Genomic DNA, 27,798 nt, shown 5'->3' with positions numbered 1-27,798 from the left:
TCCCCCGGTGCTCTTGTGTTCTGGAGCCCATAAACAACCCAGCCTCCCACACAGAGGAGCCGACAGGTTTTGATACATGGCCCTCGATCGATGCACACAGGGAGCTATCTCATCTCTGTAAAACTCGACCACATTGCTATGGGTCGTTCAAATAGACCTTTGGGGAAAAGCCAGGTTGTGTGTGTGTGTGTGTGTGTGTATGCGTGTGTGTGTGTGTGTGTACTGTACAATTAAAATGACCCACTTATCATGTATATGATCAGGACATAAATAATTAATTTTAGGTCTCCCATCTGTGCATATGTCAGGGCCAGATATTCATTACTTTCCATTTATTTGTTTTACATTCAACACAATATTAAATATAAATTATTCAGGTGCCCAAACATTTAAAAAAAGAATGTGACAATATCTGAAGCAGCCTGGTACAAAAAACAGTTCTGGTCTCTATGGCTTATTTCCCAGTTCATGACAACTGTAAAGGAGGTGAATTTTAATGTAACTAGCTTTTTAAAATATTATTAAGGCTTTAAATTATACATAATTAAGGGCGGGCCGCTTTAAGTGACAGGTGGGTGTCATCTGTTAGCAAGTTGCTACCACAGCGACACATTGTTTGGGAAACGTAACCTCAGCATAATCCCAGATTCACTGAGCACACTCATAGCTGTCACTATTTCAGAGTGTTTTCAGTTCATGAGAGTTAATAACAACATTTCAATGGTTTAAAAAAGTCTGGTTCAGTGTTTGGCTGTACTAAATGTACTAAAATACACTCTAAGTGGTCAGATATTCACTTTCTCCAGTAAGTACTAAGGGTGTGGGGAAAAAAAATCTATACAGCATATTTTTAGTGGCAATATTATATCGTGACACAGTGCTAAATATCGATTTTTTACAATTATATAAATTAATTATATTGCAAATACAAATTAAACTTTTAGTAGCCTCCTTGAATAATATAATCAACTGCTTTTTCAGTCCAATAGATACATTTTGCAGCTGCAAAAAAATGGCTGAGGTGAGATGAACAGACCTCACTGGATAAAACTGATGTTGACAAAGTTTTCCTTTGAGGACATAATTTACAGGTGAAAAAAGGTAATAAGTTGTAGTATATTTTATTGCAATACTCAGCATATCACACCATATTTAAAATCACAATAACGCTGTATCGTGATAATATCATATTGTGGATCCTGTGGTGATTCCCACCCCTAGTAAGTACATTTTGTTTTTAATGGTTTCAAGACTGCTTTTCGGTAGTAAAAATTAGCATTAGCACAGTTAACCATAGCTGTAAATGCACCATGCTACCAAGCAAGCAGCTAGCCTTAGGGTGTAGCTTCACGCTCCACGGGTTAGCTTCACCCTCTCATCCAAATACGGTCACTTCTGACTCCAAAAATCAAAGATGGCAATGGCCAAAAAAATCATTTCAAATTGGGAGTCCACAAACCAAGGGGTGATGTCATGGTGGCTGCGTCCATTATTTTTAAACAGTGCATGATTTTATTCACTCAGCACTTGTGCTAAGTGTTCTAACACACAATCCACAAAAGTAACTGCAGAATGTCCTACTAAATATACTTACTCTCATTACAGATGGTCCCAGTCCAACCAGCCGAACATTCACACTGGTCTCTGTTTTCACTACACACTCCATTCACACAGTCTCCGCAGCTCACAGTGCAGTCGTCCCCAAACGAGCCATCTAGACAAACTGAAAAAGAAATAGCAGTCGAAAAATAAGTTTTCTTTTCATAACTTCCTGGTCTGAAGATTTAATGAAACAATAAAATAATATCCATCTGATCCCTTGCCAGCCATACATCTCTTTGTCATCACACACTTTTTACCGTACCTATGCTGCTGTCCAGTCTGAGCTCTCCTCGACGCTCCCTCTGGATCTCTAATTCTTTCTCACTGTCACCACCACCACCATTATCATCATCACCATCGCTATCATAGCGGGAGTGCAGGGCTGCTGTGTACTGCAGGAGCTGAGGAGCCTTGCGGAACAGCAGGTCTGGTAATCTGTGGACCTCCAGCTGCTCGTCCTCTTCTCCCTCCTCTTCGCCTTCCTCTTCCAGCTCTCTGCCATACAGAGCTAAAATTACAGAGAGCAAAGTTAGAGTCAAATTATGTCAGACGGCTGAAATGCCTGTAATTATTATTACACAAATGTCACTCACAAATGCAGGAGTGCTGGTCCTGATCCAAGCGGTAGCCCAGTTCACAAAAACACTCGTATGTTCCCAGGGTGTTGACACAGTGGTGTTCACAGCCCGAAATATCTGCTACGCACTCATCGATGTCTAACAGAGGAACACATAAAAAATGCACAGCTAAGAGAATGAAAGGTAATGACAGCAAAACTCAAATAAAGCCATAGCCATTGGATGCAGGCTGCACACGACAGGGTGTTACTGGTGATGCATACTTTCAATGGCAGACAGGTCAAGTAAGGTGGGCTTTGTAGTTGTTTTCCAGTCAGTTTCTTTTGCTTTACTTCAGAGTATTCATTTGATTTCATTTCTTCCATCCATCTGGCAGCTCCTCTGGACTGTATAAAGTTTTCTCCTTAGAGATCAAAATGTTTTGTTTTCAGCTCTAAAATGGCCTTGAAAAGCTTAATTTCTGAGCAATCAGTTTGAAAGTGACCACTGGAAATTTGTGTCCTGCACAACTGTGCCACAACACAGAAAAACAGTAAAAGGCACCAGACTGGATAAACTGCTAACAATCTAGCACTCTTACCATCGCAGCCACAGCCGTCTGGCTTCAGTCTGTGGCCAGCTCTGCAGCTGCACTCATAGCCGCCCGGGTAGTTTCTGCAGAAGTGACGGCAGCAGGACTCCCCACTGACACACTCATCAGTATCTGAGGAAGGTACACAGTCACAACGGGAATGAAAATGAATGAAGAGGAAAAGAAAAACAAAGACGGAGAACTAGACTCAGAAGAAGAAGAGGAGAAGTTCTTACCTACACAGGTCTTCCTGTCCCAGTCCAGGTGGTAGCCGTGGTTGCAGGAGCACAATGGGCCGTTGGTGGTGTGCTCGCAGTGATGAGAGCAACCTCCATTGTTCTTCTCACAGCTGTTGACGATCTCCATCTCGATGCCTGAAGGAGAGAGGACCAAAACCACAATTTAAGTGCATAACCACAGCTAAGACAAAAGGATGTTAGGGGGCATTTATGACATCTACTTTTTGTTTGTCCCAGCTGCAGATGAGCAGAACAAAGAATCCATTCCTCAGGACAGATACAGTCGACATTACAATGGAATTAGAAAGGTTAAGTTCTTCCAGCTTTTCAAGTGTACTTATCCACTGATGTCACTGCCATGAATTTAGAATTGACATTTTCATTGTATTCGATGTGTTATTATCATTGCCATCCCATATGTTTCCTTAAAATTCTTGATGTTTCAAAGGACAGGAAAATGCACGCACAGCAAGCATGCATTTAAGTGAGAGGGCAGCTTACAGGTAATGTGATATTTCTGTCAAACTTCTGTCTTCCTTTTGCAACCATTCAACACACCATCATTCGAGAATGTTTACCTTAAAGGGACATTTCATTACCCAATCAAAAATACATACGGTATTTTTCCTTTTAACTGTAGTGCTACTTATCAATCTAGATTGTTTTGGTGTGAGTTGCGAAGTATTGGAATATAGGACGTAGAGATGTCTTCCTTCTCTGCAATATAGTGGAACTAGATGGCACTCGGCTTGTGGTGCTCAAATGCCAACAAAATGCATTTGAGAAAGTCAACAGCAAAGTCTCTTTCCAGAAATCATGACCTAGTTTCTTGAGATAATCCACTTACCTTATTTTGAGCAGTTTCATGTAGGAACTATTTTCTTTCTTTCTTTGTGTTGGTGAAGATTCTCAGTCACCCAGGTCATGGTAATCTTGAGTGCTATATCGTAGGCAACTGGACTTGCTTGAGTTTTTTAACTTAACAGCGATTCACAACTGGACCTCTCTAACCCTAATGAGACACATGATGACCAGGTGGGTCAAAGACTCACATGTGACCTCAACAACTCTGTCAGGGTTCACACCCACACAGGGTATAAAGCCTGCGACACCGGACCAGTCCGTTAGAGCTGAAGAAGCCTCTTGGATGAGAAATGAAATGTCTTCAAGAAACTCTAGCTAGTCCAGTTGCCTTCGACGAGCACTTAAGATTATTTTCTTTCTACCAAACTACATCTGCCAACTGCATCACTGTGCAGAAGCAAGTGTGAATCTACTCATGTACAAGAGCCTCCTGCTAATGACAGCTCAAGATCTAAACATTAATGGCATCCTCGTCAGTTAGGCTATAATGTTAGCTAGCTTAGTGGTGCTAGGTGAGCTAGTAGTAGATGTAAGCATATTTGAGAGAGGGCAGACATCTCTATGGCCGATACATAATACTCAGCAACTCGCACCAAAACAATCTAGACTGATAAATAGCACTACAGGTAAGAGGAAAAATATGTATTTTTGATTTTGGGGTGAACTGTCCCTTTTAAAGAGTCTGCTCCATCCAGTTCTATCTGTGGGTAACAAATCACTATACATCAGACACATTAAAGAGGCAGTATGCAAGAAACTAAATACACACTAGAACTTAGATTCTCTGCCCGAGCCCAAACCCGACCCGGATCCGTCAGGCTCCTCATAATAGACCTAGGCTATGGAACCAACTACTTATCACACCTGGGGGATGGGGCTGTACACATGTGAGTTGTTGACGGTGACAACGTGTGTGTCAGCTTGGTTGAGTGTTCCAAATGCAGCACGATGCTAGTATATGACAGCAAAAAGACGGGGACCTCGACACTTAAGAGGCACATGACGAAGGGTTGCCATGGAAAGAGAGACGAGAGTCAGCCTTCAATGTCCACGTTCGTATCCTTAAAAAAAATGTTGGGTTTAAACCGGGCTCGGGCTCATGATTACAGTTAAAGGGATGGGCCGGGCTGGGCTCGGACAGAAGATGCACGGGCTCGGGTGGGGTCGGGCTGGATTTTTTGGGCCTGATCTAAGCTCTAATACACACGGGTATATTTTGCACAAAGATGACAAGTGAGATGATGTTCGTTTCTACCGTCTTTACTTACGGTAGCACTGTTTGCCGTCAGCACCAAGCTCAAAGCCCGGATGACACACGCAGCTGAAGGAGCCCAGCATGTTGACACATCCATGGGAACACTTGGCGTGGCCTGAACTGCACTCATCAATGTCTACAGGAGACACACACAAAAAGAAAAAGAAAAATCCCAAAGTCATGATGGTCAACAATTCAATTCAAAGATCTATCTGTTTTACAAATGTGCAAAACACGAGTATATATTTCCAGGTCATATTGAGACATAGTCCAGAGCATTTAAGAGAAGATATATGTCTTGTTTCCTCCGTTCATAGAGTAAGTAACCTAACACTGTTGGCTAAATAGCAGTTTACTCTCAGGACCAGGAAGGCTGGGTTATTATCGTTCATACTGCAGTAACACACAGTTTTTGAAACACACATGCACTGACAAATAGTTCATACACTTAGAGCGCCCACACACACACATGCACACACAGCTACAAATGTCAAGGGTCTCAGGTTCTTCAGGGTCAGGTCGTAGTGCTTGTTAAGTCGCTGAGATTGAGTGAGAGAAACTTAAAAAAAAGCCTTTGTTTGGAGCCGTGTCTCCAACACTTGAGGTTAATGAACCACACACATACTGTCACACTGTTAACTGAGCATTACAAACTATGCTCCCGTAAAGAAAAAAAAATCTGGATGTGTGGAGGATTTCCAAACAATGTAGCAAATACTTCCTCCAGCAGGAAGGCTCTGTCAGGCCTCAGATTTCTCTGGCTTCTCCTTTCCTCCATAGGTGGAGCGGGAGAAATGTTAGTGAGAACAGTTTCCAACATCAGACTTTTAAATCAATAAGAGTGTGCTGTAGTGCAGATTTACTTTAAGTGGAGGTTTAGTGTGGCTGTAACTTATGGAAAAAATCATAAATGTCATTCTCCTGAAGTGTAGCAGATTCCAGGGAAAGGTATTTTTGAGCTTGTTTCATATCCGCTCTCGAATTTTTTGTGTAGTGTATAGTGTATAGTGTATATGTAGGTATGTGTGTGTGTGATTTCTCACCTTTACAGTTCTTGCCATCTCCAGCCAGTGTAAAACCAGGTCGGCAGCTGCAGTGAACCCGGCTGCCTTCTGAAAGACACAGCTGGGCGCAGCCTCCATTCCTGTCCTCACAGGGGTCCATCACTGACGCACACAAACAGACAGAGAGAGAGAGAGAGACACACACACACACACACACACACACACACACACACACGTATACAAAGACAAAGCCAGGTCAGCCCAGCAGGTGATCCTCTGACCTTGCCGGTGGGTTCATGAGCAAGGATATCCTAACTCAAGATTAACGTTCAAGTTTGACTGCTGCACGTGAAGCGTCTTATTCAGAAACAGCACAATAGAGAGTCCCATTGTGATATGTGAAAGATCCCACGTAAAACTAACAACAACATTTTAAAACCCAGGAGGAGAAATCCGAATTCCTGCTTTTTACTGTACAGTGACTGTTTCTAAAGCTCCTTCTCAAATTCCTTTCCTCTCTGCATCTTTCTACCTTGCACAACAGCAGTAGCCACAAAATCCGAAACTGATATCACAAAGATAACCTCCTCTAATGAACTCTGTGTGTACAGCAGTTTTTTATTATGAAAATATCTCATATCTTACGTTCACAGTGTCTCCCATCTCTCTTCAGCTGGTAGTTCTTCCGACATTCACATTTGTAGTGATTGTTCCCCATGTCCACACACTTGTGCTCACACCCGCCATTCAGTACAGAGCAAGAGTTCACGGCTTCAAATGAAAACAGACACAGAAACACACACGATAAATGAGCATAAACACCCATCAGCTCTGGGAAATGATTACAGAATTTATGGATGACCATTAATAGGATCTTTAAAATCTGAACTCGCACGGGACAACAGGTACAACTGAATTTGTTGGCAATCTACAATGGCTTTCACACTTCAAACTCTGCAGCCGTGTAATTACGGAAAACTCTTGGGTAAAGGCTGGAAACTGGAAAATGATATCCAAGCCGGGCCCAATGGGTACCCCTGGTTACTTCATAATGATCTTTCCATCCCATTACTCCTGTGATTTAATGATGTGCCAAATATGAATATCAGCCGTGTGCCTTCTGGGTGCTCTAAACACAGACATGATGACACAGACGGGTTGTAAAACGGAGAGAATGGCTGGCTTTTAACCTTGATGACTTCAACAGACACAATTAGCTGTCCCTCTGCCTCGCTCCCTACCCTTTACCACAAAGCTGCAGTCAAAAAAACGGGAGTATTAGGGATGACAAATAAGACCACAAGCATCAGAGGATTACTAATTTTCAGCAAGTAGCAAATTTTCTCATACTTACAGGTTTTATGGTGCTAAAATGGGGGAAAAGTACTTCACTGTCTTATACTTTCCTGTTTCCCCAGTTGGTAGTTGTGGCTCTAATACATTCATATTTTATAATCTTTATAAAACATACTAGACATAAGAGTAGTGACAATCTTTTCATCTAACTCTCAGCTAGAAAGAACTGTCAAACTATTACTCTAAACTACAAAGGCATACTTTTCAAACTGCATTGTATCTGTTATTCCTCCACCACTGAGGAAATGTTTGCAAAAATCCAGCGATATAAATGAGGGAATAACGCAGTGTGTGGGAAGGAGTGGAAAGACTTTAAAAAAGGTTACCACAAGTGCAATAAATACTTCTGATTAATACTTACCGATGCAGGTCCGACCATCGGCATGCATGCGGAATCCTTCGCTGCACTCACAGTGATAAGAGCCCGGTGTGTTGACACACGTTTGCTGGCATCCTCCATTGAGCTCCTCGCACTCATCAAGATCTAAACATGCACACATACACATACAAATACATACACTCATAACCATGCACAGACAAATGCTCATTAGGAAAACGACTATTTCATATAACTGAGCGCTGCCATAAACCACAAGATTGCACAATAACAAGAACCACTTCAGCAGAAATTAAAACATCAGACTTGTGAGAAATGTCAGTCTGCATCTGACTGTGTGTCAAGGACTTCATTTACAAGCATGCTAGTCATGAACATGGCATAATTAGAAGGCGATGTAAATGGTCAATTGTAGGATTATAACGCTTAAACGAGTGGAAGCTTAAATTGAGCTGTTATTTAAGAAACAAGACATTTATTGCATCCTTTGTTAAATCTCACATCCAACTTTAAGGCGGTCTAATTAAACGTTCCATCTGCAGCGAGCCAAATAGCGGAGAATAAAAAACACATTTTTACTATTACAGATTTAAAGAGATGTAATTGTTTAATTTTGACCAGATCTCAAATTTAGTTTCTGTTTTATTTTTTGCAAAGGCCATGTTTAAGACTTAATATTGGTGTGCTCCATTCCCACTAAAGGTTTCAAAGTTCCCAGTTGGAAATTTCAACTTGAACGCCCCCTACAGTTAGATATCCAACTTGGAAAGTTGGATCAACCTCACCATTTGGACCTCAAAATCCAAGATGGCTGCTCCACGCATCAACAGCAGAGAAAGCTATGGTAACATACTGTTCATTAGCACTTTTTTTTAAAGATTTTTTTTTTTTTTGCCTTTAATTGACAGGACAGCTAAGTGTGAAGGGGGAGAGAGAGAGAGAGGGAATGACATGCAGCAAAGGGCAACAGGCTGGAGTCGAACCTGTGCCGCTGCAGCAACAGTCTTGTATATGGGGCACCTGCACAGAAAGCATTTTCGCAGCAGGAGGCGCCTTTTTGTAAATTTCTTTAACTAGTCCATACCCACTGAGTGCACAGTTGCCCACGTACAGTTTCACATGGTGTGTGTTTGGGATACAGGTCATAGGAAATTGCAGATTAAATAGTCAGCTGAACCCATTAAGAAGAGCAATGTATTCAGACAAGAGTTTTTGTGAATTTGATAGTACGATTGCAGCCACAGCGATCTGTTGCATTTTAGCATTTTTCTGTTGTTATAGCGCCACCCAGTTGCCAATTAGAGTTAAATTTCTCCAGTCACCTTGAGGCGTCCTGTTCTACATATCTACCAAGTTTAGTAAAAATCAATATGGCGGTTAGGCCTAGATAAGAAATTAGCTCTCTAGCGCCCCCATTTTGTTTGATGGAGTCAATAATGGAGGGGTCCCCTCAGATTATGTGTGGTCATATGTCTACAAAGTTGCGTGGTGATCGGTGAAACCCTTGAGATGTTATACACCTTTATGTGATGAGCCACGCCCTCCGCAATATTCATTGCCTTATAGAAGCTCAGTTTTAGTAAGTTTTCCAACTTTTGCCAAGAGGGAACTTTAGATATTGGTCCCTAGATTATGTTCACCGAGTTTCATGCAGATCGGTCAAACTTCCTAGGAAGAGATGGATTTGAAGTGTTTTTCAAAAAATTCAAAATGGTGGAAAATCTATATAACTGGAAGTTATGGGCTCTTGATGCATATTTGTTCCTCATGAGGAGAGGCATCTCTGTGCAAAGTTTCATGTCTCTACGACATACGGGGCATGAGATATGCCCATTCAAAGTTACAATCGGTTACTCTAGCGCCCCCCTTTGGCCAACTGATGTAATATTGCTTCATTCACATCCTCCCATGACCCTCTACCACTGCGCCAAATTTCACATGGATTGACCAAGTTAGTGAGGAGAAAAACGTGGAACAGGCACAGACACACCCATAGACAGAGTTTTCGTCATTATATAGTAAGATAAGATATAATAAGATGAGAATGAAGCTTTTTGCTCATGGTTTTTGTATTGCGACATGCCTCGCGTCTCTGTGCTCTAAGTGCCTGGCGTTTTGGTGGAGTGCTTTGAACTCCTCGGGTTGAAAAAACTTCAACTCAGAGCGGAAAAACGCCTCATGTCTTCTCTTTTTTGCGTCATCTTTTTTCCCACTGTCAGTTAATTTTAGAGGTGGGCCTTCTGTGGTGGTCACGACAACAAGTTGGTAAACAATGGAGGAGAAACTGGTGGTAGCAGTTGCTGGATACCCCGAGCTATACGGCCCGACGATAGACAGCAGGTTGTCAAACTATCCCAGAGTCATCCTAAATCCCAGGCGAAGCTCCTGGACCAACTGGTGGTACTCCCCATGATCCAACCTTTTCTTTAGGGTCTCATGTACCCACACAGATCTCCGTTTCCCTGAGCCCAACAAACTGACAGCCTCTCACCCTCAACCTGCTACAGTGCTTGTTAGAGCAAAACATAGCAATGTTGTTATCAACTGGTTGCCAACAATGGTTAACCTAGCTAGAACTGGTATTGCAAAAAACATCTTGGTTTCCCAACTTGTTGTACTGGAATGTGGGCAACATGGGTGTGACTCTGACTTCCGAGTCATGGAACGCAGCATGTCACCACTTCCCATTTTAATAGCAAAGGAATATACAAACACCTTATTTTGAAAAGTTCAGTGTTCCTTTAAGCAAGACACTGAATCACCACCTACACAATACCACACTGACTCTGTGCTCTGACTCCTGGAAGAAAAATATACCTGTATAATGTCTTCAGGGTGGATGATGAATGGCTTATCATGCTGTTCATGCAGTAGCATGCGTGCAATCAATTTGTTTCCTGCACGGGACAGACCTGCATATGGCTGCACATGTGTCAGACTGACGCTTATGTTCCGCAGAGACAGAAGCAAGCCGAGAAGACAACATACCTGAACACTCCATTCAAGGACAATCAGGCTTTACTGCACATCTGGACAACACATCACACATCCTCCCTAACCTCCTCCCGGTTGTCATCTCGGACTCGCGAGGGATTTTTCAGCTCACACGAGTGATGACAGAGTAGATGTGTGCGAAGAGGGAGAAATAATGTTGCGATTTCCCTTTTTTGGGGGGCGGGGGTGTTAAACAGTGAGACCATGTGGTTTAGTTTATTTGAGCGTGTAACACTACCAACATTTAGGTTCCTCGGAGGTCAAAGCACTTCCCCAGCAGTGCAAATATTGGAAATCATTTTCAAATAGTTTGCATGTGTGTGTGTGTGTGTGTGTGTGTGTGTGTGTGTGTGTGTGTGTCTTTCTCTGCACTCTCACCACTCTGCCAGACCCGTGGGAACAGCCATCTCCAAAATGATCTCAAGACTATTCTAACTAGCTTGTTTCCAATAATAGGAGCTAGAGGGAAGGGGGGGGTCAAAGTGGCGGCCTTTTGCCAGAAAAATAATCCTTTTCATACCCTGCACATAGACTGGTGTGATCAGGTTTAAGGAATTCATATTCATTTGCCAAAATTATTTAAAAAAAGGCCTGAATGAGCACTGAAACAAACAACCATAAACAAACTCCAATCAAGAATCACATATTCATGAACTGTCATTCTGGGCTGTTTTGTGCTTTAACACATTGGCAGCAGTTGTAGAGGATGCCTAACATGCAAAACAACATGCTGCTGGGGGGAGGTTTGTCAAGGTTAATACACTTATTGGTCTCCTCATGTGAAAGGATTTCAATGGGAGACACACAATGCCTGCTTTCACTGGCGGGTGAGGTGGTGTGTGTGGCAGCAGGGGCGGGAGAGGTGGCGGTGGTGTCGGAGGTCGAGGGGCATGAGGTCTGAATGGTATCGTGTGACACCGTCTGGCTCTGAGCGGAGCTGCTGAGCTGGTATCTACCGCTAGACAATGTAGCAGACCAAACATTTGGGAGCACTGCTGCAAGAAATGAACAGGTGGTCTTCAGAAAGAGCTCCACAGGAACTGATTTTACAAAAAACAAGAGCATCAGAGGCACCTTATATGATGGGATTTAAAGCAGTTTATTTGCTTTAGTGATTAGTATGACAAGGATAATCTGATTATTTGACTATATTTTCATCTGATTAAGGTTAAAAACAACACTCAACTCAGCCGGGATCTCAGACACAGGTGAATTTTTCTTCAACAGTTCAAACTCAAATTGCTGTCTGTCCCCATAAATACGACCACACATACATTTCACACAAAAGCCCATAAAAGAAGAATTTCACAGCTGCTGGAGCTGCTTCTGTTCGTCTTCTCCACTGGTTTTCTCCCAGACTTTAAATTATTACTAACCGACACTATCCTGTCTTAAAGGTTAAAGGTCAGGGGCCTCGTTCACACCTGTAGCTCTTAAGAACAAATGGGCCTCAGCGCCCGACACCAGCTAAGCATATTTCTGTCAGATGAGACGGCCAAACTTAGAAAGCACACCGTCTGAGAAGAGGAACTTATTAGAAAGTGGTTTTGCCTGTGTGGTTGATTCAGTCCTTTACAGCCTGACGTCTGGACGTTCAGTAGGTCCTCAGCTGGTCAACTTAGGCCAGAGGATTCAAATTTAATGACCTGACCTTTCTGCACAATCGTAAGGGCCATTAAATTCATTCAAATAGATGACTTTGCCACATTTATTTAATGCATCTAGGAAAGATGGCAACTAACACACCAGTGTTATTATGTATTAAGCATGCCAGCTGTGCAGCATAAAAATCCTGGAAAAGTTCTATTTTTGTATATTACAGTACAATAAAGACAAGGAAAAGGCATGAATTAAAGGTACGCTCTGGGGTTTTCTGAACACGAGTGGCACAGTGTAAAGCAATGTTTTTTGACTGAGTAGGTCCCCACATTGTTTATGAGAGACTCAAGACTTGAAGCCAATGTAAACAATGAATGTTTAAGAACAGTAAAATAAAATCTTGGCAGATGTTTAAGAGGTGGGAAACACATTCAATGTGTTTGTTATGCTTTAGATATACTCTGCCATTTAGTCCACTTTATGTGAGATAATACATGCTATACATGTTTCACGAAACAGAGGAGTTCATATGACTAATGATTAAAAGTAAACTGAGGCAGCAAAGGGGACGCTTGAGGTGTAGATAATGATGTTTCTATTTTATCTGTGCAAAAAATTGTTCGGTTTTACCTGATTGAACAGGAGAGCCTGCGTCTGTTGAAAAGCTATTGCATAAACATTTCATTCAGTGAGTGGAATTAACTTTAAACATTTATAAAATGTGAAATTTATTGAGGTCCAATACAGACTTCTTTTGGTTTACTCCTGCAGTGGTAAAAACAGCTATTTTCACAGACAAAATAAATAAAATTGTAGCTCAAATTTTCTTCTATTACTCAGATTGTATTGACCATGACAGGTTGTTTTAAGTGGGGCTACCGAATTCTATGCATGGTCATGTTTTCTGCTCTAAAAGCCACCCTAGGAGCTGCAACCTAGATTACACTAAACATTTAAGGCAAGCTCAGGCTATAAAACAGGTAAAACTAATTAAATCTGGACCAAAAAGTTTATGTGGGCCTCCGCTCAACATTGAGCTACCCAATAATGTACCATACACTTGCCACCCCTGTATTGCATAGCCCCTGTGTCCACTAAGGCGTGATACACAGTGCATCATGTCTGATATTTTGTCATGGGAAAAATTATTTCAGATGATGCCAATGCATGTTTTGTTTGAAAACATAACAGGGATCTTTACCACCAAAAAAGTACTAATTTTCATTCCAACATTAAAAATAGAAACTCTATAAACAAGTACAGGAAGCCTCGGCCAAACAGAGTCTGCCATAATCTTACGTCTTTTCCACCAACATGGAACAGGTTCTGTTCCAGTTCCCACACCTAATTTTAAACCACTGGAACCCAAAAAGCTGGTTCCCAGCTACAACCAAAAAATAGCAGGTTTTCCTTGACCTGAAGTGTGAACTGTGACGACATCAGTGGACGTGTCGTATTCTACAGTTTGAGGATGGCGAGAACAAATAGAGACTTCAAGTTAGGAATCATTAGAAAAAAGACCATGTAGTGGTTTCACTAATAGTTGGTCCATGTATAAAAACCAATGTCTGTAATAACAGAACAAAAGTTTGCAGGTAATCAATAAGATCCGCCATCTTGCTACTACTGTTTATTTTCGTTGTGCATTGTTCAATGCCCTCCATTGATGACACAACCTTGATTATGACGGTTCTGCTCTAAACCGGTGGAAACATGGGCTGGTTTGTGAGACCGCACCAAAGTTCAAAGAATCCTGAACAGAACTGATTCAAGAACCAGAGCTAATTCGGTGGATAAGGGGTATAAGTCTGTGTCTGTGCACACCAGTATCCACCCAGGTGTCCATCTTACCTTGACATGCCTTGCCATCTGGCCCCAGTCTACTGCCTTCAGGACACTTGCAGTAGTAGCTGCCGATGGTGTTGCAGCAGTACCCCTCACAACCGCCGTCATCCACTTCACATTCGTTGACATCTGAAAGAAAGGATTAAAAACATAATGCACAGTCCACCAAACAGAAAGGTTTCTAGCCCCCTTTCAGTGAACCCTTCTTGCTCTTTGTGGACTGCCTTCATGTGTTTCAGTTATTTCCCTTTACAGCAGAAAGAAATCAACAAAACTTTTACAGCATTTACTTTCTCTCATCACTTTGTAGATCGTGACCCTGCTGCCTCTCCAGGCAATCTCTGTGACTGAAAAGCTTTTTTGTCAGGGAACTCCAAGAGGTAAAAACAAAAATGTCGATAGTGAGACTGGTGCCAGTCTTTAGGAACCAGTCCGCTCCAGGAGGTTAATAAAAGAAAAACAGCAGAAGCCATAACTTGCATCACATGTTGTGGTTCACCAGCTTAATTCACAAGCCTGAGACTGAAAATTCTCTCCAGACTCCAGAATCTTTAACCTTATCACTTCATTGCATCAGCTACTCCTAAATAAGCCTCCTGCTGAACCACTCTGTAAAGGATAAAAACTACCTTCATGGTCTTCCCATGTTTCCTATGTTCTTACTTGTCCCTGAGGGCAAAATAGTTTCCAGGTTTGTTCCTTGTTTAGCTTTTGTACTCCAGCAAAGACCCTCAGTCTCCTTATCCTGGTGCTGTATAATGACTCCTATCAGCTGTGCATTACCAACAAAAAAGTCTTTAAACACGTCATACTACACGTGCAAAAGTGCAAATATGATCGATCTATGACATATACTGTATGACACATCAATGTGCCATTTTAATTTTGTACTGATCACTGGCAAAAAAATGTATAACAGGAAAGATTTGCCTCATGTTGGTTATGGCAGTTGGAAATTAAATTTAGTTTTCTGATTTAATATTTGCAGTATTCAAATAGAAAAGTTGAAAAAAAACAAAAACAAGGGCTAAACAGAATGTTCCTGTCTGCTACAGTAAATGCAACATTCACTATATAAAAACTAGAAGTACTTACTATGATACAAATGCATGCATTCCTGATATTGTTTCATACTTTTGTTACAGGTGGAAATGGTGTGTGTATTAAAAAAAAAGGTAATGGTTAAATACATGGGGCATGGACGCGGTGCCTGCAGCACAGCATGTAAATAAAGCTGCTACACTGACCGTGGAAGCCACGCTTGTCCACACAGGCATTGTCAAGCTCAATGCTAATTTTACACATCTGGTCTATTTCTATTTCTCTAATACACTCAAAAACTACATAAAATTGTGTGAGAAAAACCAGTGCAATGTGTTAAAATAAATACCTCATTATACCAGAGGCAATGCAAAGCATACGAGCAACCATGTGGATGTTTTTTTTAACATTTCATAATAAACTAAATTTAATTAATCTATGCATTTAGTTTTTTTCCACTTAATAAATCAGTAACAGTTAATATAGCTTACAGTTTCAAGCCCTGCATGACCAACTGTATTATCTCTTTGCGAAACTCAATATGCTCACAGTGAAGCTGGCAGCAACCACCATAATGTGGAGAGTTTTATTAGTAGACCGTAACTGAAAAATTAAAGGATGTTTTGCTGCCTCTTGCAGCAGTTGTAGCTGGAGAAAAAAATAGTTTATTTCACTGGGCCGATGGCCAGCATCTTGTAATGTTGCTCAGTGCATGAGTTAACAATGTGAACTAGTCAACACGCCTTAAATTTCACTGTGACAGCTTTGATCATCACTTTAGTTTTTATATGACATACACTTTTAGTAATGAGTGGATCTTCAAGCATGTATATACATCAAGTTTGGCAAGATTATGTGAACTGCGTATATTCTAATCCTCACACGGAGGAAAAAAAGTGTTGTGGAGCATCGTTGCCTTGCCTGAGAAGGACTAAATGCACAAACCCGCTATTTTTTAAATATCCCATGTAGAGAGACTCTCACTGCAGCCTGTTCTATTTTGTTCTGAAAATGTCAGTGTGCAACTCCGTTGTGTGAACCATAAACGAGGTGCAGACTTCCATCTATGTCACCAGTGATGAGGAAATACAGTGAGTACTGGATGAAGCAGTAAGTGACAACAACCCTGCCCACATTTAAGGGTACTGTTTGCGGTAGAAACGCTACGGTCTAGGCACCATGTCTGAAGGGTTACCATACTGAAAGTTTTGGTGGAAACGGGCTTACACTACAAAGATAGATCCTGTGTAGCAGGTAAAAATCCCTCTTCCACCCCAAAATATGTGAGGTGTCTTGCCCCGTGAATTTCAGCCCTCAGAGGAGTCTTTGATGCCTGTCAATGAATACTTTCCCAGCAATCATTTTCAAAAGAAATTATTATTCTCTTGAGTGAAAAGCAAGAGCAAATGCAAAAAGCTCCTGGTCACAGTAAGGTAATGCCTTAAGATCTGTACAACATTGAACTTTATCCTGATGTTTGTAGAGACCGATTGAACTGCTGATATTAACACAGCAGTTCTAGTCCAGGTGGCAGCAACACAGCCAAATCTCTCACAGATGATACAGTGTTGTTAAGGTGTTTGGTTTAGATAAAGAAAATGTTGACAGAGAAATGCACTTACATGGTCACCCCCTGTCAAAGAAGAAGACTAAGGAAACAGTAGGGAATGGAAAAGTTATTTACTGTAGTGGAGCATCTGTTCAAAGACTTAATGGGACCCGTCAGCTGTGTGTTGAGCAATAGTTTGTTTATCTTTCAATAACAGGAAATTTCCAAAGCAGAACTAGGGGAGACAATTTGGAAAGAAAAAGACAGGAGTCAGCGAGAGGTAACGAGCAGCATGCTTTACAAGAACAAGATGTCTGCCAGCTTGTCTGGGGAGATGAAGAGCACATGACAAACCAAGGTCTGCCTATATAATCTTGGTGTAACTACAGATAGTTATTCTGTGAAATCCACTCACGGTTGCCTATGGCTCTACATTAATAAACAAGGAAGTGCATTTGATCATTACTAAGCCTGTAATTAAAGCTTTTAATATTTGTTTAGGCTTTAATAATAGCAGTATAATGTCCCTAACCCTCAGTACCCTGGTGTGTAGGTATTTATGCAAAGGTTAATCTAAAGCACATACAGCTTAATAGACTCCCAATAAGCAAAAGCCAACATAGATGCACTCCAAGACCCCTCTGGTGAAAAACCTGTAAACAATTTCTGTTCCAGGTTTCAACATGCTAAACGAGTAGACTCAGAGCATTGTCAGTATTCCTGTTGGTCTATTCAGGTCTGGTAAATTATCTCTACACTGCATTTTATCTGTTTCTCTGACCAGGAAGACACCCATGGAGCACGGACAACTTGGCCAATATGATAAACAGTCTCTACCGCTCAGATAAAATGTCTTCGGCTTCATATGTATGCACATGAATATACATGCACAGAAAATACACTTACGCATAATGGCACAAAACCATGACAATCCATTAGGGGAAAATTGCCTCGAGCTGACCATGTGAGATGCATTATTGATTCTCTATTCAGATCGTTTTAATTGATGGGATGCAAAGCACAGTAGTTTGGACAAGTGGTGGTGAATTATTACAACCACATGTATTTCCCATATATCTTCCCTGTGGAGATGAAGAGATATAAAAGCATTTGTTACAGTAGGTGAAACAAACAATAGGGACAGAGCAGCAGCTGAGGTAAACAAGTTCACAGAGCAAATGTTTCTTTACAAGGGTAGTTATTAAAGGGTTTCCTGATCTACAATTCTTATGTAATAAAGTCTGCAGCAGGTAATACATCAGCAATGTTGGTGAGAGGAAAAGCAAGCAAAGTAGTCTATGAGCACTGCAAATTATTGGCTATATAGTTGAATTGTTATGTGGAATTGTTGATAATGTGGTCCTTAAGCGCAATCTGTAGAATTCCACATGACCTCAGAAACTAAGGATGGGTCGCCATTTTTGTTTTTCAGGCCACACCCACACTTGGTTTCTAAGGGCAAGCAGTGTTATCTGGGTCATCTGGACAGGCAGACTTTGTTTCAGGCATTTCTACACAATGATTTATTGGGCAGTTTGTTACCAAGCAGCAACGTCCTGGGCTGAACAATGAAGCCAACAGGGAAGTGTCAAAAGGGAAGTATATATAAGTTCTTTGAATTGCCCCTTAAGGCTAGCACCAGATGCCAATCAGTCCCCATAGAATTAACCCCATGTTGAAATGAGTTGAAAGAGCTGGGCATTTTTGTATAACTCAACCGTTCTTAAAGCTTAAAGTTATGCATAATTGAGGGCGGGTCGCTTTGAGTGACAGACTGCCTGCCGATAGTTCCCTCGGCTTTCAAGTCAGATCCATCTCTTGCCAAAATATGGTCACTTCTGGCTCCAAAAAAACAATATGGCAAAGGCCTAAATGCTGAACTCGAGGCTTCAAAACAAATCAATGGGTGACGTCACTATGATTGTTACAGATTTAGGCTTAACTGTCGTGGTTCCAATCTTTGTAACTGCCTACCTTAGTTATCATCTTGAAAAATAAGGTATATTTGCCTTGTTAGGATTATATGCATGCAAATCTTTGTAATGCAGTGTTTCCCCTATTTGTGTTTGGCAGCAGAGCCAATCATTAAATGGCACCGCTGCTATATAAAAATTTCCCTACGTGCAATTAACTCATTATGTTTACTTTAAGCAGCCGGAACTGGAGGAAAGCAAAGATTATAGATTGAACCCCCAAATGAGCGACAGACATTTATTCTAAATAGTTTGAAGGCCAATCAGAGGAACTGATCAGATGACGGAAAATACGCAAGACAATTTCTCTACGTGTTGCTAGAATATCTTTACTGGTCTGTTGGTTCTGACCAAGCCTCCAGGAACAGCACTGGACTTTGAAGCCAATTTGACATAGTGGCCAAATGTAGAATTACATTTTCTAGGTCCATCACATGATGCCATTGGGCCCAAAAAGACTTCCTATAAACATTGCTAAAGAGCCATCTGTAAATCAATGGAGTTTTTTTTTTTTTTTTTTTTTTAGCATCACAACCCCTGCAAAATGACATTTCACCATCAGGATTTGATTCATTTGATCTGATAACATTTCAAAAGTCTAGAAGAACCACATGATTAAATCATTTTCATCCATATTTAAGTTACAGGAGAGCTAAACCAGTAGTTAGCTGCTCAGCTGTGCTTAAAGGGGAAGTTCCGTTTTTTACAACCTGGACCTTATTCCTGGCATTAATACGGTTGTTTACTCACCCAGAGAAGTTTGGTGTCATTTGGAGTCCTTCGGAAGATATTTAGATCCGCGAGAGCCGCATACATCCATATAGTGGGAGTGATCAGGGCAGCGACAATGAGGCTCTAAATAACACATTATCTGCCGCGAAACTCGTTCATTTCACCAATATGTTTTTATGAATCACTAGAGTTGCTTGTCATCATCATCACCCGGGTCATTTATACTGACCTACTAACCTCTGACCTGGATGATGTCATCGTGCCGCCGCACATAGATATATATACATAGATGCCGCACCCTAGCTTGTGGGATGCGTCAATACCGCCGCCATCTTGCCTAGGTGCTCTGACCGGTTCAGACCTGTGTCAGACTCGGCAAAGATGCCACATTTTTGCTCTGCATTTGGGTGTACAAATGAGAAGTGTTAAAACCAAGCAGAAGGGAAAGTAACTGTCCTGATCTGGTCCTAATGCCAAATTAAGCTAACGCTATGTCACACAACTTAACGAAAAAAGGTTAACATTTATATAATATTACTTATAAAATTATGAGGCTTTGTCAAACAGCTATGTCGGTGTATGTGTTATTCCAAATTGTCAACTATCTGTTTCATGGCACCAACGTGACATAACGCAGTATAACGTTAGTAGTTAACCTGTGGCCTGAATTGTAACTACAAATTATGTGGAACTGCGTTTTTCTGACATACTTATTTTGTGTGTAACTTAGCTTCCCAAAAAACACAGATAGGAGACGGGCATGGGTAGCAGCAGTGAGGAGAAAGGACTTTGTCCCGAGTGACCCCTCAGTCATCTGCAGCTGTCACTTCAGACCTGAGGACTTCGACAGGACTGGGCAGACTCCTAAAAATAATACTAGCTACTGTACACTGTATTTTTTGTAAATATGACCTAATAATGTCAACAGTTCTGTGTCCAGGCTCCCATGAGCACTCTGGTGTTATACATATGAGATTAAAGCAAAATTTTGTGTAAACATGCAGCTCTAAGTCATTTATTTTCACTTGTACAAAACCAACATTTGTCAGTCAGAATCTACACTGCAGCTCGGCACAACCCTGCTGATACACTATTTTTTGCACATTGTGTGAAATGTGAATAAACATTTATAGTCACAATTAATAATTAAATGACATCATGGTGGGCACTGTACATCTAGTAAGAAAAAAGAATATTTATTACATGGGGAAAGTTTAGTTTAAATGTGTTGTAGAACTATTACTGTTACTTTATCTACATAAGATCAAATATTTTGGTATGAAAAGCTGCATTTTTTATTTAACCAAGTATCCTGTATCATAACTACATGTCTGACGATTGTAACAAATCAAACCGCATGAAAATCGGTTGAGAATTCAGCGAGTAATGATGATTTTAATCATAAATAATCTCCTGCCTCAATAGACATACATGCATTAGGCAGCGCGGCTCCACCTGAGCAAGATGGCGGCCACGTTGACGTATCGCTCCAATGAGGAGCACCGTTGAATGCGGCATTTACGTGTATATATCTATGGCCGCCGCACACCCGTAGCTCTGTTTACAGCTGATTTACTACTGTAAGTTTTTTGAAACATGGCTGAATATGTGTCAGATTTTGAGGTTGTGGACGACGACTTTGAATATGATGGACGTCCTTACTGTTTTGAGCCAGAGTATACGGACGAGGAGCTCTTTGAAAGGAGGATGCGGAGGCAGAGAGAGGAACAGCTGGCCAGAGAACAACAAACCGCTGCACATCCAAGAATAGATGCTAACTGGTGGTGTTCTTGTGAACAATGTTCCACTATGCCAACAGAGGAGGAATGTCTTTGTTGCTCCGAGTGGGATTTGAGGCCAGGACATACACGTCTGGATGTCTCCAGAAATGACAACTACGGAGGATTTCACTTCTATGATCAACCGGGCTGTTGTAGAGACTTTTTTTCGTGTCCCAAAAGTAAACTGAAGACCTAGCCAAAGCCTGCAGGATTGAACGGGCAACTTACAATTGAGTAAGTAACGTTAGCCTACACACATGCATAAGTTGTTTATTTTCCTTGAATTTGTTTGCTTGATAAGTAAATAACTATGAGAATTTACATTCCTTTAGTTTTTTCTCATCGCATGTGTAGAACGGCCCGCACACTGCACAAAGAGCAGAGGCACTTCTTATGCAAAACGTGAATTTATTATTACATAGTGCTCAGTGACCAAAAGTGAGAAACAGAAAAGTGAACGTCTCGGTGGTAAAGAGGATTGTCTCTACGAATTGCCTCTGACATCATCCAGGTCAGAGGTTAGTAGGTCAGTATAAATGACCCGGATGATGATGATGACAAGCAACTCTAGCAATTCATAAAAACATATTGGTGAAATGAACGAGTTTCGCGGCAGATAATGTGTTATTTAGAGCCTCATTGTCGCTGCCCCGATCACTCCCACTATATGGATGTCGTGGATCTAAATATCTTCCGAAGGACTCCAAACTTCTCTGGGTGAGTAAACAACCGTATTTAATGCCAGGAATGAGGTCCAGGTTGGAACAAACTGCTGTAGTGCTCCAGTGCGCTTACTTTAGAGGCTCCACAGTGCGGAACATTCTGGTAATTTCATACTGCAGATGTTGAGTTATAATGTTCAACTGAGCAACTTTCATAGGAATGAACAAGGGCCCACCAATAACACTATATCCAGCTCTCTTTATACATCCATAGTTCTGACAAATGTAGCTCACGTTGAACATTCACTGTTACATTCATGGCATTCATGGTTTACTGTTAACCTGACATTGAGCTCACCTGCCTGTCCCGAATGCAGACACACCGTCTTTCCCTACACAACACACACACACACACACACACACTGCACTGACCTCTTCTGTAGAGGCTACGATACACTCAGCTGCTTTCTGACATTTAGCTTTGTTTTGTCCTGTATTGTGCCCACACAACCTACATGACATCTCATCTTTTTCCCATCTACATTTCTCCAGGATTGAAGTCATTTTGCCTCTGTGACTTGAAACAATTTGTGATTCTGATGTCATCTGCAGCTATGCACAAATATGTGTTCAAAGCCCTTCCCCAGTCAGCGGACATGCTAAATATCTTCCAGCAGCACAAAACAAACAGATGCTGCTGCAAAAAGTCCTAAGGGTCCTAGGGAAAAAAAGTCCTAGGGGGAAACGTGGTGATGTGCATTTTTTTTCCCTCAGCAATAGATAATCAAATGTCAGGGTGAAATTGCTCACTGCAGTTGGCTATGTTCCCCTGCCTTGACCTTTGAAAGCCTTCACTTCCACAGTAGTCCAGCATTCAGCACATTCCACTTCTCTAGGGGGGTCTAAGACAACTTCTGTCTAACCCTGAAAAATGTGCACATGGATACACATAGTTGCACACAGAGAAACAACAGCTCTGCACTTTTCATTAACTTAAAGGAGAGTGACGTGGCCCCGTAACCTCAGGGCCTGCCCCCTTACACATCCCCACTTTGATCCCACAGCTCCTGAGAGCCCTAATGAACTCTCCATATCAGCTCAGGGTCATTTGCCATCACCATTAACATGGCGAGCAGAGAGAAAAACAAATTTGAACCAACATTTTGGAAGGTTCTGGGTAACATGATATTTACAAGGCTGCACGTCACATGCTGCTATGAGAGTGACGAGTTATGTGATACCTACCATGTGGTGACGAAACTGCACAGTCAGAACTCGTCACCATTCCTAAATATAACCCCTGTTTTAACTGTAACCTAAAAGAAAACACTTAGCTTAAATGAAACCTCAAACGAAGACAGAAGCCACAGTTTCATGATCCAGGTTTCCGAATGTTGCTATTTTTGAGTTCGTGGCTTGGCCTTTCACAACAGTCATCAGTCACAGTTTGCATCTCTGGCCAAACCTGACAGTCATCAAATGAACATAATTCTGGAGTGAAACTGCTTTAACATGAGATCAAGAATAGCTGACTTGTTAGTGCCATGGCTCTTGGATCAAACCTTTAAGAAAGGATTTAACTAAAATGTATCATCATTTGAGAGACATGAGGGATTAAGCTGTAGATAAAATGAAATATAGATAGTTTACTGAACATAGGTCTGTCGTGCATGCAGCCAAAAATACCTGTGTTTTGTACACAAACACTTTTTGAGCACATGCTCAATGACTTTTAAGACATTTTAGTTCCTACAAGAATATATATATTTCCTTGGCAAAAGAGCTCCAGCACCTGGCAGAGAAGGTGGCAAGAAATTAACCTAAATACAAACATCTCTTTATAAACCTGAGGTCAAATATGTCTATGTTCGTCTTCAGTCAGTGGACGCTCTGACTTTTAGTTTGTGACTTTGGTGTCTTGACCTCTCTGATTTTAACTACTTCATCATCATTGTTGTACATAAACTGGATTGCTGGTAGAGACGTAATCATAAACAGTTCCAGATGATGCACCGCGTTAAACCCTCCCCTCATGCATAACAACAGATCTCAGATGCTCACTGTGAACCACAACCTTTAGTGGTTTGATGCTTTATCAACCGTTATATCTCACAGCCTTGTGCTGTCTCAAGGAACTCAAAAACAATCTGACTAACTGTGGCCCACACAAACCTTGAGGGCTGTAATCATGAAAACCATCCCGTTGACTTGGAATCTGAACAGTGTTACTCTTGACACATGTTGGCATTAAGACATTAAGATAACCGCTGCTGTGGTTCAGCTATCGTGCATTCGAATGTATTACACAGGCCACCCGCGTGAATACACATATGCATGCATCCAATTATAGTCTCCACAGACCTGCTTGATGTTACTAGGGGACCTTTTATCGTCCAAAATAAAACATCTCAAAAGACAAACTATAACACTGTCAAAACAAGAAGCTGGGTCCTTTTTCGTAATGCATCCAACACACTAAACAATCTTTTCTAGCTCTTTAGCAAAGATGCTCTAATTGCTAAGTGGGATGTTCTCATGTGATTCTCCTTATGTCAAGCATTTATGTTGCAAGACAACAGATCATTTTATTATGGACCTGTGTCACCCGGTATTGTTTTGGTATATGAGCTACTACACATAATTTATTGAAGCTATCTAGCAGAATTTCAGGAGCAGGACCACACCTCAACCGTGTCACTTCCTGTGTCTATATACCTTCCTGTGTTCTTAGCCCCTTCCTCCCATCTCCTCCATCTCTTCATCTCTCTGCCTTTCCTCTATCTAGAGTCCTAAGGAGTTTGTCGTGCCTGGGTGCTACGGTGGATCCCCTGTTGAAGGGGAAAATCGAATAAGCTGCAAGAAGTCAAAGCCTCGCATATTTGTCACGTTTTTCTTTAATAAAACTGTTAAATGCAACTTATTGATGGTGAAGTCCTTGCTAGTGATTTAAAAATTGTGTAAAGCATTGTGACCCTTACAAACATGTACCTAAACCTTGTTTGGCATTGCTACAGCAGACTGTACCCTTAAATGTAGGCAGGGTTGTCACCAGATGGTAATAGCCACGTCACTGCTCCATCAAGCTCTTGCTGTATTTCCTCTTCGCTAGTGATGCTGAGGAAAATCTACACCTTTGTTGATCATTGTTAATACTCTCTGTTGCACTTGATGGGATATTAAAAAATAGTGGGTTCGCGCACTGAGTCCTTGTGGAGCAAGAATTTCGATTCTCTATTGACTAATCAACGGACTGCTGTGTTTCTAGCTCCACCTTTTACTTTCAGATCAGTGTGCTAGGTACCTCAATGAAAAATGGGACAGAATGGAGTGGTTCTGGCACCGTCCACAACTTCTGACAATAGAAACACAAGCAGTTTTAATGTCTAAGGAAACCTAACTGAACCGGACTGCTTGGTGGAAATGAGCACTTTAGATCCAAGTCCCCTGATATACTCAAACACCTGCTGTCTCTTCCTCAATATTCACCATTCCTGACTTCCTCATGTGGCCTCTGAGCTTTGTACCTACAAATTTGGATGATTAATCTTCATCTCACTGATGGACTGTCAGCACAGATGACACATACCACTTACCTCAACACAGAGCCATTCTTCTATACATTTTGGAAACACATCTGTGTACTTTCTGCATCGCTTTTAAACTTGGTCTTTCTCTAATGCACACTTTATCTGTGTTATCTTATGAAAATAATGTCTTAGATGTAACTTTGAAACACTGTTATATCTTTCACATTCATGGCTCAGAGTTGAATGGAAAGTGTTGGTCTCCTGTTGGTTTATGGATGATGGTGATAATGGTTTCCCATCAGGAAACGGAGAGAACAGACAGCTGTTTGGATGTTCTTATGTTCTCTTTAGACAAACATCGGCCACCAAGTCCCCATTCCTGCTTCTCTCATTAGGTGTTATTGACATTACTTGTCCCAGTACCTCCCCAGTCCAATTTCTCCAAGGACCAACTGTCTTCCTCCCTCCAAAAAAACTATTTGAAGTACTTTGACATTAAATAAATCAACAAACCTTCGACCATGTGTCCATTCCCCCTCATGTTGGAAACATTAGGCAAAAAAAAGTCACGATCAATAACTGAATCAGCAGGCCTCAGCTGCGTGGCATGTCTCTCAGTGCTGTTCAATGAATGTGGAAGGTTTGAATCTTAGACCCCAGTGGTCGGAAGTGATACTCTAACCTGAGGAGATTTACTGTTTCTTCCTTACTAGATGGAAATTGAGTCCCTGGCAGGAATTTTTCATATTTCCTACATTTTCTAAGTCTCTATTCCCACATTTCTATTGTGTCAAATAGACATAGAAAAGGAATGCAACCTACCAAACAACTTGTCTGTGTCTAAGAAGTCTGCAACACTCATCTTTGAAAAAAAAACCCCGATGTCTCAACTGATTTTGCAAGCCTTGTGTCTTCAGCTGAAAATGACACATTCACAAAAGAAAAAGATATTTGATATTGCAACATCCACTCTTCAAATAAACCAAAAGGGAGACAAATGAGAGCTGCCATAGCAGGAAACATTCTTTGACTGCTCTTTTGAACATCAGAAGGAGTGTTGCAGCAGAGCCAGCTAATAAAGCAGTAAAATTACAGTGGTTTGGCCATGAGCTGTAAAACTGTAATGCTGATATACTCCACCTGATGATTTGAGGCTCACATTCATCTCCCATTCCTTTAGCTCTGTTATTTCTTTGAATTCTTCTTTGACCCTATCACATCCAGTTATGCATTCATTATTCTAATCTGCGAAATAAAAATGCACCTCAATAAAACCCATTTTTTATTATGGTTATTTATTATTCATTGGCTACATTGAAGAAATACATTGCTGCAGCTGAACTGCTGCTATGATGTGTGCATTTACTGCTCTATAATGAATTTGTCCTGGGGAGCACCAAGTGGCACGCAAGTTTAGTCACGTTTGGTTTGAATCTAATTATCTAGTCAACCACTGCTCTCTCATGTTAATACGAATATGGGTCACTTGGTGGTGATGGCACTGTCTGTCCACAACTTTGTTTCAGATTCAACAACAACTTAAAGAGGCAACAGACAGCATCTTTTCCTAAATATATCATTATGACAATAATATGGGTTGCACAAAGTAGTGGCCACAGTAACATTAGACTATCAGCGTTTGCTTAGGTTATTTAGTGGCTTTGCAATCTTTGCAATAAGCTTCTGCCACTGGTGCTGAAATTTTGCGGAAAAAATCTGCTTTACAGCAGGAAATGCGTCATGTATTGTGAAATTGGACGGTCAGCCAATCAGGGACTGGAGCTGGTCCTTATGAGGAACTGTCCAAGGCATAGTTAGTTAGTCCAAGATAGTTGAGTCAGGAGCACAATGGCAGACAGACAAAGTCTGGAAACAAGTGAAAAACGGCCTAGCAAAAGAAAACGAGCTAATCTGTCTGAGGAGGCAAAGAAGAGCAAAAAGGAGGGTGATAAAAGAAGAGGAAAGACAAGAGTAAACCTCAGTCAGTTGTTCAAGAGATGGAGGGAGCTCTGTGACCAAAGAGGCTTCAAAACCGGTGTCCAGCTAGCTTTCTTTCTAATGAATCAGTAAGTAACACGGCTAAAAGTTAGCTAGACCAGAGAGGACTGCTGGCTGCTAGTTCATTCCAGCTAGCCAGCATTACACATCGTTGCAACCAGGGACCGGGTAGCGACTGTTGGTCGGCTGACATCCTCATTGCCATTCTACGGCAGCCCTCGGACAGTGATACCCCCCTCCCTTCCTTCTGTTCTCTTCTCATTCAGTTTGAGCTCCAACCGGCCGCATTGT

General features: G+C 41.4%; 1 protein-coding gene across 3 annotated transcripts in view; it reads right to left on the bottom strand.

The window, feature by feature from the left end:
* The window catches only part of egfem1 (EGF-like and EMI domain containing 1), a 77,800-nt gene that overhangs the window by 31,568 nt on the left and 18,434 nt on the right, over nucleotides 1–27,798 (bottom strand). For all 3 annotated transcript variants that reach the window (XM_078167164.1, XM_078167165.1, XM_033631910.2), the window contains exons 5-14: nucleotides 14,251–14,373; nucleotides 7,831–7,953; nucleotides 6,759–6,884; nucleotides 6,153–6,275; nucleotides 5,123–5,245; nucleotides 2,988–3,125; nucleotides 2,761–2,883; nucleotides 2,196–2,318; nucleotides 1,865–2,110; nucleotides 1,595–1,723 (exon numbers count right to left, since the gene is read on the bottom strand). In XM_078167164.1, the coding sequence (XP_078023290.1) occupies nucleotides 1,595–1,723; nucleotides 1,865–2,110; nucleotides 2,196–2,318; nucleotides 2,761–2,883; nucleotides 2,988–3,125; nucleotides 5,123–5,245; nucleotides 6,153–6,275; nucleotides 6,759–6,884; nucleotides 7,831–7,953; nucleotides 14,251–14,373 (1,377 nt within the window). The remainder of the gene's footprint in view (nucleotides 1–1,594; nucleotides 1,724–1,864; nucleotides 2,111–2,195; nucleotides 2,319–2,760; nucleotides 2,884–2,987; nucleotides 3,126–5,122; nucleotides 5,246–6,152; nucleotides 6,276–6,758; nucleotides 6,885–7,830; nucleotides 7,954–14,250; nucleotides 14,374–27,798) is intronic.

The sequence above is a fragment of the Epinephelus lanceolatus genome, chromosome 4 (genome assembly GCF_041903045.1).
Source record: "Epinephelus lanceolatus isolate andai-2023 chromosome 4, ASM4190304v1, whole genome shotgun sequence".
In the NCBI taxonomy this organism is placed as follows: domain Eukaryota; kingdom Metazoa; phylum Chordata; class Actinopteri; order Perciformes; family Serranidae; genus Epinephelus; species Epinephelus lanceolatus.
Note: the sequence above shows the minus strand (reverse complement) of the source record. Positions and strands in the feature narration are given on the sequence as shown.